The following is a 13,850-nucleotide window of genomic DNA, read 5'->3' as shown; positions in this document are numbered from 1 at the left end:
AATGAGACAACACAACCCGGCAGACCTAATGAAGGGACTGAACACGTTATAAATGATGGAACAAACATTTTTCTTTCACATATTGCAGCTGTTACAAATATGTCTAAATGGGATCAAAGGGAAAGCAAAATAAATCATTATTCCTGACCAGTTTAATATCGCTGCCAAAAAGCATTTCAACATGTTCATCATGAAATAAAATCACACAGGTCACTATGGGGGTTTGAACATCACGACTAGCAATTCAAATGATTTACTTGGAGGCAAAATTTCCTCAGAGTTTCTCATAGTAAACACAATTTTCAGAGTCTCACCTTCTTCCTCCCTCAAGAGAAACCATTCTGCCCTCGACTTATCAGGTTACAAAATTTGACAATAAAACCCAGAGAGGTGAAGAGAATCCCCAAATGGAAGTTATTGGACTATTCTTTCTGCCTGTATTGCTCCCTGAAGGGGTCACAGACAGGTTTCTCACTGCGGTGCATATAAGAGAGGCTGAAAGTACAGCACCATTAGATCTATCACATCACCAAGAGGAGGCATCAATAAAAGGAAGGAATATTAAACAGCCTGAGTTATGTGATGATATGAAATAAACCAGAGCAAGTACTATCACTGACACCTTTCTAACTCTCACTCTCTAGAGCTGTTCTGTAATCTTATAAAGCAATGCAGCATGATTACATTTACAGAACTATTTTCTAATAGGTATGGCAGCCTGATATGCATAAATACATTTGAGAGCTGGCTGTGAAGTTTTTAACTAAGCCACATTTACATTTATAGTGCTGAAACAGAGTCAAATGTATGCAGGAGTAAATTGCAAATTTATCGATGTGTAAGTACAAGAGGAAAAGTTGGGATGCTATAAAAAAATGCAGAAAGGTGGCAGCCAAAAGTGGACAAAAATCATAGACTTGGACTTTGTTGAGATAAAATCACTTAAGACGGTTGTGGTATTAAAACAGTGGTACTCACTATGCTGCAGAGTCATTCAGTTGGTACTCTCGCGACCGTGCAAAGCAGCTCTGAATGCCGCTATCAGCCCACAGTCTCCTGATCACATTGGCCAGCTCATCAGGAAGGATGCCCTGTTCCTCTGCAGCTGCAGACAGAGCAAAGAGCTGCTGGACATCGTCCTGCAGGGGGCGATAGAAAGCAAAGGGAGGAGGGTTACAATGAGAGGATGACTCAAAAACACACAGAAAGTGTCACTGGTGACAAAATGTTAAATAAAATTTTTTTTTAAGGATCTATTTTTTTGGCTTTCCATGCCTTTATTGATGGAGGAGGACAGCTGATAGAGCTGGAAACAGGAATTAGAGAGCTGGGGAGAGACATGCGGGAAGTGCCACAGGACGGAGTTGAACCCAGGCCAACCGAGTACATGGGGTGTACCTTAAACCACTAGGCCAGTAGTTCTCAACCTCTGACCTGAATAATACCCACTCTTATCAAAGAAACAAATATCTTAATTTATTCATTTGGCCTTCTTTATATGAAATAACTTTTGTTAAAAACCTAACTATAATGGGTTAAAATGGCTAAAATTGGTTAATAATGTCAAAAAATGATGGAAAAGGTGGTGAAATTGGATTTTTAAAGAACATAAATGGGTTAACAGTGGCAAAGTGGCAAAAACAGGCACAAAAAGTGTTTAAGGGATTAAAAAAAGTGGCTGAAATGGGTTTAACGTGCAATAAATAGGTGAAAATTATGTGGAATGGGATGAAACATTGATATAAACTGGCAACATGGGCCACCTGTGGTTAAAATTGGCAAAAAGGGGTGTAAAAAGTCAAAATCACTGAAAACTTAAAACAAGCTGCTGACCCATGACATACAGTTGTGACTCATGAACATATCCTGTAGGATGCTTTACGACTGATAATCCATGTATCATCTTTTATTTTTTCCCATTTTCCCACCCTTATGTCAGTATGACATTAGCTATCCACTCTGAGTTCTATTCATGCTAAAACTAAATCAATAGTTAATCCTCCTTCTACTTGGTTCATTTGCACGTGTCAGCATTGCAGTGGTTGTGGTCAGTATCTAGGTGCAAGACGGGCTGCTTCTCTGTTGTTAAGTAGTCTGAATATGGATATTAAAAGTCATATTTGAAGTTAAAGGAAAGATCTGAGTGTGTGCTGTCACATGTAATGAGAAATGCATCTTTGAGTGTCGCCTGACTACACTTCTTTTTGCACAGTCATGTTCTAATGCATATTTAATGAGTTTCCTCCAGTTAATTGATAATTTACTTTGCTCTCTTGTAATGATGCTCACTTTTCTGCTCTTAAAAAGTTCAGCTGACTTCCTCGGTTTGATTTAAATTACAAATTAGCTGTCTTGTTATCTTATACAGTAAGGTTTAATTGTGCTGTATGTAGCTGCAGTGACTATGGCTGTTGAGATTTAATTTGATTCTTTCTTTAATTAAATAGTTTGATTACATTTGATTTATTCAGCAATCAACTTCTGTAAACGTGATCCGGCTGATAAAACTCGTCATGCTCCTACAGCCAAATTAAACAGCCAAGAGGTTAAATAATGTGTGCACGTTTTTTTTTTCATGTACATTTTAAAGTACATTTGTAAACATGCCTGCATGCTAATGCACAATCTCTGTGTGTGTATTAGTGTGAGTGTTTCTAGTGTGCAAGTACAGACAGGCTAACACACTAATTGCTTGTGTGGGAGTGTGTGAGAGTTCTGTCACGTACATTTAACAGATCTGGCAAAGGCAAACAAAGTCTTGTGCGTTGTGCTCTGACGGCCACAGCCAGAGTGCTCAGTTCTTGTATAACAGTTTTAGTTGACATACTTATACCCCAGCTACAGTGACTCCTCCAAAGACCTGAGTTCAGCCTTTGATAGAGCTCGGTGACAGCTCATTCGTAGGCTGAGAACTGCTCAGAGGGTGCAGCAGACGGGAAGCTGTGACTTATTATTGAACTGTTTCTATGTGTGTGCAGGGTGTGGTTTTCGGAGTTTAATGATTGCACTGAAGCAGGTCTGAATATGAGTTTATTAAAGCTGCAACTCTGGCACTTATAACCTGAGAAGACTGGTTTTAAGATGAGAATGTTTCTGATTGCCATAGTTATGGTATCGGCTTTCAGACTTTCTTGAAGAGGAAAAATGTTTCACTGGTCTAACAAAATCTTATTGCAGCTTAGCATATTCTGTTTTCTAGCTTTTTCTTTTATTTTTAATGTAATAAGAGAGAAGATTTTCAGAGCAAGGCAGAGCTCCTGATATTAGCCTAAACTCTACTGGCTTTGCAATGGATGTGCTAGTTGTGAAAAGAATCCGAATAGACTTTTATTGCCAATTTGACTTGCTGTTTGGTGCAAAAACAAATAACACAGAGGAAGAATAAAACATGTCAAGAGGCTAAAATTCTAATAGATTTTTATAGAAAATTGTGGTCAGCAAAAATCTAAAATACAATACAAACATCACAAAAGTTCATACGAAGGTACAAATAAAGGATAAACTGTACAGATGTGCAGGTAGACTGGTGTTTTTGTCTGCTGGTTCTAAAGTTCAGTGACAGTCTATGGGGGGAGGGCCGGAGTACTGTTCAGGAGACAGAGTGACAGCAGACAGGAAGAAACTGTTCTTGCGACGTGAGGTTTTGGTCCTAATGCCAGAGGGGAGAGCCTCAAAAAGTCCATGCCCAGGATAAAGGGGGTCGGTTGCAATTTTACCTGCATGCCTCAGAGTCCTTGGAGGCGTCAAGTAAAATTCGTCCAATTTTCAGACTATTCTTTGTTTTTTGCTTCTCTGGTTTGAACTGTTTGCTATATTGAACTAAGGATGCACACGGTCAATAGCTAAACGGTTACATTCATTTATAAAATTAGCTGGCGCGGGATTTATGAGTCGGTTAAATGAATAACCCATCATTTTTACAAACACAGGCTTGAAATCCCAGGCTATAATGCTCTTTAAAACTTTAATGAACCTCCAGCCACTTGAGGCCGCTGTAGCTTCTGTTCATGGCCGCTGCCTTCCTGTCTGGCATTTCACGGATGTAAACATGAGAAGCTCAGCGGTGGCTTAGCGGTTAGAGTGTTGTAGGAACAGCGTGATATGATAGTTTTTTAAAGTCTGAAATGGAAATAAAGTGGTATGTAGGCTGTCAAGGAGTGAACTCACATATAACTTCCACCCAAAGGGAAAAGAGACCACATAATAAAGTTCAATCACCTTCTGGGACTTTTTGAAAAGTCCTGCCCTTCTTAAACACTTTTTATGGGAGGTTAGATATGTGAAATATATCTATGCAATGGATATATGAACTGGTGGGTCGGGTAAGGATGGGGACTCGTTGCCTTTGAAGCGAAGAATCTCATCAAGTGGCCTGAGGAGGCTCAGTTCTTAGACTGGCTTAATTTTTCAACACTGGAGGTGCTGCTTAAATTACAGTTAAGAGAACAATTATGACTGCCAATTTTAGGTAAAAGGTTTAACTAGGGATGCACGATATCATCGGCCTGATATTGTTATCAGCAGATATTAGCTGAAAGGCAAATATTGGTACCAGGAGATATCAAAATTTCTGCCAATATTTATATCCAATATTTTGCCCATGAATATCAGCATGTATTGACTATAAAATTTAGCCATATACTAATAAATTAGTGGAGTTTTAGGCTGGACTAACAGACCTATGTAAGTTGAGATCTTTTTCTTTATTCATCCTCATTCTTTAAACTTTAAATTATGTTTTAAAAAAAGTTTTTCTTTTTTCATCCTCAAACCTTAAATTGTGTTTAAAGGACTGAATTTTTAGATGTGTAAAACATATTTAAATATCAGTATCGATATTGGTATCAGCTAAAATGAATCTGTAAACATCGGCATATCGAATATCAGCAAAAATCCACTATCATGCATCCCTAGGTTTCAGTAGACTAAACCCTAAAGGGCACATTTTAACAAACTGGCCTATGAAACATACAGTTAACATCTGACAGAGGGTGGAACCATTACTGAGGACATACGTAAAGCCCTTGAAAATCCTTCCTGATGTAATGTATAAATATTTTATGGAGCTGGGAAAAATGACCCTAGGTCACCCTTACTAATAATTAAAGACTAAAGGTTGTCACGATACTAGAATTTTAAACTTCAGTTTGATATTAGAAAAATATCAAACAATATCCATGATGCCCCAACAGCAAATAAAGAAGTCACAAAATATTGGCCAATTTCCTTTCTTCCTGATTCATTCGTCTACTAATTCTGTTTCATTAAACAGATTTAGTTTTGCTAATATTTCAGTACTTTTTGATACTGTTGATCATTAAAACAGCAGCCTGTATTGTATTTTCAATATGTATCAAAAATCCTCAAAATTTGGTGGCGTTATTCACTACTGTAGGTTAAACTAGTTTTGCAAACATGCTCATAGTTTCATATAAATTTGCAGAAAATTTAAATACTGTTCCTTCTTTTAAAACTTTGTTAAGGTTGACAGACATTACTCTCCACCAGACGACACAAAAATGCAAAACAGACACCAAATGATAAATCAAGGTTTGAAATAATTGAAACAAGACAATTCTGGGCCCCCTCATGGTCTCTTTTTTAGCTGATGACTGAAAAAACAACATAGACTTAATTTGTGTCATTGCTGAGGTAGCAGAAAGCTTCAGGAACACTGAATGTGCTCTCTAAAACGTGTCCCTCCAGCACCTTTTGTATAAATCCAATCTCCAAACAAGTCTCAGAGGCCCGTCTGGTGCTGCAGCATCTAATATCAGCACTCGTAGCCTCTTTTCTTTGTATTGCAACTCTGAAGAGAGAGCAGATCAAAGACAGAGGAGGTGAAGTGTCAAGGATGAAGACCTGTTTTTTTCCCCTGCAGGTTAAAAAGAAAGATCAGAGAAGTATCACACTATGTACTCGTTTTTTTCCCTTTAAAGCATTAACAGAAAGTTTCTCTCCGAGAAGTGGCTGCTGTGAACAGGTGAATGTGAGAAATCACACCCACATTGGGTAGAACATTTGTGCAGATTAAGTGTTACACAATGAGGAGGAGGAGACGTGATGTGAGAAACAAACGCGTTTACCCAGAGGCATCACAGCCTCTAAGAAATCTTTGCAAAATAGGTTTTACCCCGTTACAGTAACAGTAGGAGCAAAATGTTTGTTTCACACTTGTTCACCCCAATTATTTCTAGACAGAAATAAAGTAAAAGGATACTCTGGGATGCAGAAAATGAGGCAACTGGTGACAGTCTCAGTCTTGAGAATAATAGCAGATGATACTCTAGATCCATAGATATTCAGTTACCATCTCTGCATTTTTGATCAGTTTAGACATTATGACTCCTGTCTGTAGTATGCAATCTAGTTCTGCCTGATACAGTCAATGACTGGTCTGAAGCCTCAAGAAACATACTGCCTGTGGTCAATCCATGCTGATGCAATCAGATGACAGACAAAGGCTGAAGAAAAAGGGCAGAGCTAATACAGATTCAGTAATGTGCACAGAAATGCCATACATTTAAGATGCATAAGATCTTAGAGTGTTGTTGTGCTTGTGTGTCTTACCACTCGAGACTCGTTGCTGTATTCTATCTTCAGGCTGGCCATGGCTTTAACTATAGCCATAATCGACTGGATGGTGTTACTGTAAACCACTGCTCGATACTGTTTACACTCATCTTCTGAGTAGCCGTCTTCATGGATGATCCTAAGAAAGCCAAAATATTTCACAGATCGTTAACATGTACATTAAAGGTTCGTATTTTTTTTTGTAGTCAATTATACAAAAATGATACTTTTTGCTATGATGCAGTGGAGGGACTGAAGGGGGATTATATGATTGAAAAATTGAAAGGTATGCAGCTGAGATGTACTCAGGCTAATTCATCTATTGTTTTTACAAAGTGAGGGCTCTGGATTTTAACCAGGGAAGAAGTATGAAAAGCCTGACCTTGCAAAGCTGATAAACTAGCCAGATTCTAGGGGTGGGAATCACTAGTGGCCCTACAATATTATCGCGATACTTATGACACGATTCGATATTATTGCGATTTTAAACATTTTGCAATACAGAGTATTGCGACACCATATATCGTGATATATTGCTATCTACACCATTTTTTTATGGCTGATTTAGCATTAGCCTCACCTTCACTTTATTGCAGTATTTTATTTTCATGTGGTACTCCTTGCAAAGCCCATGTGACATGTCCATGTTGTTTGTGCCCTGCTTGCATTCCTAATGCCCTCTCCCTGCTGCCATATTGGTTGTACTAACTTTCTCCTGCTGTATGACTGTCACCTCTGCAGACCTCACTGGACAAAGGGCGCAACAGCATCATCAAGTGGACAGAAGAGTAACTGATGCTATTTATCCAGTATCGAAGACTTCAGTTCATATTAGCAATTAATTTGAAAAAAAAAAAAGATACTTGGAGGAAGATACGACATATCGCCGCGCAAAATATCACAATACTATGCTGTAAGGATTTTTTCCCTCACCCCTACCAGATTCTGTTTGTCATCAGGTAGATCTCCCTTGCAAAGCTCCAATCTAAAACATACATGCCCTGCTACTGTCTCTGATGAAGTCATGACTCAAACAGCTGATTAGATAATGCTAAGGTGGAAGAGCATGTAGCCTAAGTTTGCATTGTAAAATAGTACCAAACAAAGAGGCTTTCTGTGTGAATATTAAAACGCTTCAAAAATGTTCAATAGAGGTAGAGGTAGCTTCTCGGCAAATGCGACCAATGCGGCAATGCTCACTATAATCTCTGGAGGCTAGTGCTGCTACTATTGCCAAGTACCAATATGACCCAATTTCCAAATTACCGAAATATATATTTACTGCCTTTATGGGCACAAACTGTCTATATATAACTGATCAATGTTTTAAAATGAGGATGAACGATAAATCACTGGCCAATTTAATCAGACGGATTAAATGGACAGAGTTTGATTCATAAGACACAAAGTTAGAGGACATAAGATATGAAAGCACATTTAGAGGACATCAGAGAGGTGCTTTTCAAATTGTGTTTTACCTGTGACTTTTATGATGGTGCTTATCCACTTACTTATTACCCACAGATAATAAATTAATCATTCGTCACATCTGTGCAATATAATGCACACCAATAACAACATCTCTACGATTAATTTTACTTTAATAAGTGTCTGACTTTGTAAATTCTGACACTGTCTGAGAGATGATTCCTTCTTCTTTATGTTTATTACTGAGATTATTGTGTTGCTTTTGTTGTTAGAGCTGTTCCTAATAATTTGACCCTCTGTGATATTTTGCCAACCCCACTCACATGCACCAGACTCCTTCATATGATGCTCCTCACACCAACACCCACTACCACCTCAATAAGAAGTATAGAGAAGTATGATCAGCTTCATGACCATCACACAACATTTTAAACAAGAAAAATACTCAATCTCTGGCACATTTTGTTCAAATAGTTTTCATCTTGACAATAAAAGTATTTAAAAAAAGTAAAATATTTCATCTATAATTTCTGTCTTTGTACCATGCGTTTGTACTATATTCAAGAGTCAGGAGCAGCAATTTGTGTTATCTAATCATTTATTTATTTATTGATAAAAACAACCTGCCTCAACTCCACAACTTTGCCTATATCTAGGTTGATCTAAAGTTAGTTTGAGAAAGCCTTATTGGACTCTGTACCCAGATGGCAGGCATCACTCAGGCTTCATTCAATATTTTCCAGTCCATAGTCAAGGATGGTAGCCTTTGACTATGGCTGCCTACTCTACAAACTAAGCTAACCTAGTACCCATCTTTCCCAAGAGCAAATAATTGTGAACCAAACTGAACTGAACCAGACCACTTGATGGAAACCCAACTAAGTTTTCTCTGCCTGTCTCTCAAAACCCAAGTATGAAATGATATATAAACACTAGTAATTAAAGTGGTGTATTTACACGTTTTATACTTTAAAGCTCAGAAGGTACTTTTTGTCAACACATTCATGTTGCCTTTATGCATGCTGTCCATGTCCATCACAAACATCCTGTCTGCTTGTTGTCAGCTAAAGTGCAGCTGTGCACTTTACACATATTAAAACTGCCAAAACTCCGCAGTCTCTAGATGATGCAGTATCCTGTCTCTACCTCTCTCTGTGAACCTGAGAGTCAGGGAAATAAGTGTACATGCACCAGTCTGCAGAGGAAAATGCAGAGGCAGCACACCAACAAACTGAGCAACCTCACATCAATTTAAAGTGAAACTACTTTAAACAGCTGATGCAGACAATAATGAACAGTGGCCAATTAGTGGGGAAATCATTTTTATTTCGAAACTTTCTAATAAAACCAATTATTTTGACTAACTTCTATGCCATAATGCTGCATTTAGAAAGGTGTATTGATGTGTAATATTACATAATGTGAGTGTTTGTCTTCCAGTCAGTGTTTTTTCTGTATGCCTGTAGGTGTTAATATCCTGGCTTCAAAAGGAGGCAGACTGTTCCTGCTCCAGCCTCATAAAATATTGATTCAATTCCTTGCTAGCCCAGAGGAATGTGAATAATTAAGTCATTTAGGGTCCTGTTTGTGTGTTTGTGTTGGTTTTGTGTGCATGTAGTGGGATGGTTGGTTCACAGATATTCTCTTTTACTCCTCTTTTCTCTTGTGTTTTGAACAGGTAATACCATAGAAGAGGACATACTGTTCCTGTATGTCTGCTACTATGCTAAAATAATCCAAGTGATTTGACATGCTGTATGCTCAGTACCTAAACCACAGTTTGCAAAGGCTTAAGTTTAACTGTAAAAAAAAAAAGAAGTTATATTTAAAGTGGAGAATCCATCTTTACCTCACACAGAAATAACACCAAAAGATGATATGAAGATTGCTTTTTTCACTTACTTCATCTGCTTTACAATGGTGCTCTTCCCTGACTCCCCAGCACCTGCGGGAACATGAAAACATTATAGTCACAAAGGAAATACACAGCTTTTTTCATTCTTTGTGAAAGCGCATTGATGATAAATTTGAACCTTAGTTTTTGCCTTGACAACATGTGACCAACAGATGACCTGCCACCAGCATTGCAGCGTGTCCTCTGGGTCGTCTGGTTTATTTATGTTTCCATCTCTAGACATGTACTAGATGTACAGATAGATTTAAAGTATTCCCCCTCTTCATGGCTCAATGTCTGCCCATTTTTCACTCCTTTAGAAGAAAAGTGCAAGGAGGAGAGATGGTATCAAGCCTTAAATTTAACTCTTATTAGAGGTTTTACTTCAAAGAGAACATAAAGGTGACATAGAATGTTTCAACCAATTAAACTGGTATGCTTTGAAAACTACATGCAAATTGCAAATAATATTTTTTCTTTCTTGACAGCTTTTAGTTTGCTTTTGCTCATGTAACTTCTGAAAATCAATTTGCACAGATCATTAATTCTGCACAATGGATGGCTTTCACTTCAACACTAAAGTTACATGGAGCATAAACATGTCTTTGTTTTGTGCAATATGAAAGCCCAAAAAGGGCATGCAACTATACATTTTTCTTCACATTGTCTCAACATATAGTGCCTATAAAAAGTATTCACATATTCTCATTCTCATTTGGTGAACAACACATTAGATGGGGAACAAAAAATTATCGTGTATGAAATTGCAATATTGGGGTAACAAATCACAATTAGAGATATTTTATATATATATAAATTAACAAATTTATTTGACCACCTGTCATATTTGTCTCAGAGACTATCCAGCATCATGAAGTGCTTTAATGCAGACTCTTTCATTTTTAGTGAGCTCTCCATGTTTTACCATTTTGAACAGAAATGAGGAATTTCAAACTGAATTCACCCTTTTATACCCAAATTTGAGCTGGCTCACTGGGCTTCTCTGAGCATAACATTCAACCACTAAAACTAATTTTTCTGTTCAGGAATGCAGGTAAATAACTATAATTTGACAATTAATCAAGAAATAAATAAGTGCTTTACTATTTTTTCAGTTTTTTTTGTAAATCAGTAAATTTGAAAATTCATGAATAACAATAATAATCATATTTTAGCATTAAAAATATCATTTGGGTTAAAGAGCTTCTACATATTGGTGTATTAACCATTGTAGAAAAATAAAAAATGACTTTGGTAATTACCAATGCTGTTAATTTAAGGCAGCTGTGGCATAAACCTTACTGTGGGTGGTGGTCTAGTAAATTTGTTAAGCACAGTATATGTATATTATACATATTTGTCTCAGTGCACAGCATCCTTTTTTAATTTCCTGTAGGTCACAGACTTATTTAAAAGCATTTTTAATAGTCTTTAAATGATAAATTTATAGTGACATTATAATTAAGGGATAATATTGTGTTTCATCTTCAGATAATGGTAAATATTTACGATCTATTATGAAGAGAGTTTAAAAAACTACTCTTTTGCTCTGAATCATGACATGACTTGTTACATTTTACCTTGTGTTGTCAGGAGGACAGTGATACCATGCTCTGTCCTTTAGCACCACCTGGTCACCCCTGCCATGAAACATCAAAAGGCCCAGGGCTGATGTAGAAAGTAGGACCAGCAGTGCTCAGCCCCTCTTACTGTCACCTCGCATCATATTCACACACATCAGACACTTCTCTGAGAAAGAGGGAGGAGTGCAGGGTAAAAGGAAGGGTGTAAAGGCAGAGTCAGGGCTGTTTGCTGTCACTCATGATTTGCTGCTAGACAGACTAAAAGGCAGAGCAGTAGCTCTGTGATGGATCTTGATGGGGATTTGTGTCAGTCAGAGGATACAAGAACTCCAAAACCAAGTGAACGAGTAAGAGAATACAGAGCGAGCATCAGAATGAGAGACAGGTGATGTGGGTGGGTGTGCTGTGGTTGTTGTTGGTCCACTATGTTGTCAATCCCCAACTCTACCATTCAAAGTTGCAGCAGAAATCAAGACTCAGCAGATAAGACAAAGCTTTCCAGTCTTCTGTTGTCTGATTTTGGTGATCTGTCTGAACCTGCAGACTCAGTTTTGTGTTCTTAGCTGACAGGAGTGACGCCTGGTGAGTGTTCATAAATCAGCTCAAACAAATGTAATCATTCTGCTCTGACCTCTGCCATCAACATGGCATTTCTGGCCCAGAGAACTGGGACTCAGTGGAGATTTTCTTTTTTTCAGACCAATCTCTGTAAACCCTGGAGATCGTTGTGGATGAAAATCACTGGAGATTCTAAAATACTCAGACCAGCCTGTGTAACCAACAACCATGGCACATTCAAAGTCACTTCACTAATCTTTAAAAAATAAATGTAGATAAGTGATTAGAAACTTCTCAAAAATGTGTTTATAATAAAGACAAATGTTTTCATATATTAGCTATCCTAACTGAAATCTGATTAAAGTGAAATATTTCTAGTCCCAAGCTTAAATTCATTTATTTAATTAGGATTTGGCTTCTTTCAACGTACAACCGTATCTCTACAAACACAATATTTGATCTTCTTTTTCTAATTAAAAAAAGCATCAGATTACTATGCACTTGTGTAAAAATAACATAGTGGAGACAGAGGACAGTGAAATATACAACTCTCTGTGGTCACACATGAAGGTCACCTTCTTGAGTCCAAATTAAACTCATCCATTAATATTTCAGGCCCAAAGGGAGGAGAACACCTATGAGCAGTAAAAAAAGGAGAGCACACACTTACTCCTCAAGGTGTTTAAGGAGAAAAAAGTCTGCATAGTTATTGAGATTAGGGGAAAACCTTTAAATTGCCTTTTTCAGTAATAGGACAACTTATTGCTGTATGATAAGTAGGGGTGTAAAGGTACGTGTATTTGTACTGTACCGATTCAATACGGGCCTCTCGGTACAGTACAGACGTGTACAGAACAGATACATGTTGAACGAAGCCCACAGACAGGTGGAAAACCAGAGAACAACTCACTGTCACAATGCCCTGGCAACCACACAACCACAGCAAACGACAGCAACAGCCTGAATATTCCCCGACACAAGTGTCCTGTTTAGGAACACTTTGTTTCCCAGTAAAAAACAACAGTGGATAAAAACAACAACAGTAGCGCTGACATTATTCAGCAGGTGTCACTGACAGCACCTCCTACAGCGAATCAATCAAAGCATTTGAAAAGGCTCCCCTCAAACGAGAAGGAACAACAAAAAGTCTCACCAGCTGGTTATGAATTTCCCATGATTTAAGCTCTTTCTCTTATAACAAATGTGCTCTTGTTTTGTGAATCAAATTAATTCTAAACACGTACCTTCAACTGTCAGCCTGGGGCAGAAAGAAGAATGGGTATAAATATTTCAATATATCAATTAAAATAACCTAGTAATTCAAACATTTATTTATTTATTAATATACATATTAATTGAAGACCTTTTGGAAGGAGGTTGCAGCATTATTGAAAATTTAACTGTAATTCATTCAGTCTATTTATTTGAAAACTATTTAATTAAAAAATAAATAAATTCTGTTATTTATTGCTTTACTTACCGTACCAAAAATGTACCAAACCGTGACTTCAATACCAAGGCACGTACTGAGCCGAAATTTTTCTGTACCGTTACACCCCTAATGATAAGTGAAACTACCCAGAAAAAAAAATCTGAAAATAGCCCTGCAGTGCATCGAACAAAGCACAGCTGCGTGGCGCTTCAAGGACATGCCTGTGCTGGACTGGGGAGCAAGCCCATGGTGCAGCTGCAGTACGTGGAAATTGCGGGTTAACGCAGCACTTGTGCCACACAGCGTGCCCCAAATCTCATACTTATGCACTAAATACAAAATATGTTGGGTGCACAAGTGTGCATAGTGCGCGGTCTATGCC

General features: G+C 37.7%; 1 protein-coding gene across 2 annotated transcripts in view; it reads right to left on the bottom strand.

Annotated features, from left to right (window-relative positions):
- Positions 1 to 13,850, bottom strand: part of LOC121507240 (guanine nucleotide-binding protein G(i) subunit alpha-2) — a 75,558-nt gene that overhangs the window by 13,648 nt on the left and 48,060 nt on the right. For both annotated transcript variants that reach the window (XM_041783479.1, XM_041783480.1), the window contains 3 exons: positions 9,904 to 9,946; positions 6,571 to 6,712; positions 979 to 1,139 (listed from right to left, as the gene is read on the bottom strand). In XM_041783479.1, the coding sequence (XP_041639413.1) occupies positions 979 to 1,139; positions 6,571 to 6,712; positions 9,904 to 9,946 (346 nt within the window). The remainder of the gene's footprint in view (positions 1 to 978; positions 1,140 to 6,570; positions 6,713 to 9,903; positions 9,947 to 13,850) is intronic.

The sequence above is a fragment of the Cheilinus undulatus genome, linkage group 3, assembly GCF_018320785.1.
Source record: "Cheilinus undulatus linkage group 3, ASM1832078v1, whole genome shotgun sequence".
NCBI classification, from domain to species: Eukaryota; Metazoa; Chordata; class Actinopteri; order Labriformes; family Labridae; genus Cheilinus; species Cheilinus undulatus.
The sequence above is the reverse complement of the archived record's forward strand: the minus strand, read 5'-3'. Positions and strand labels throughout refer to the sequence as shown.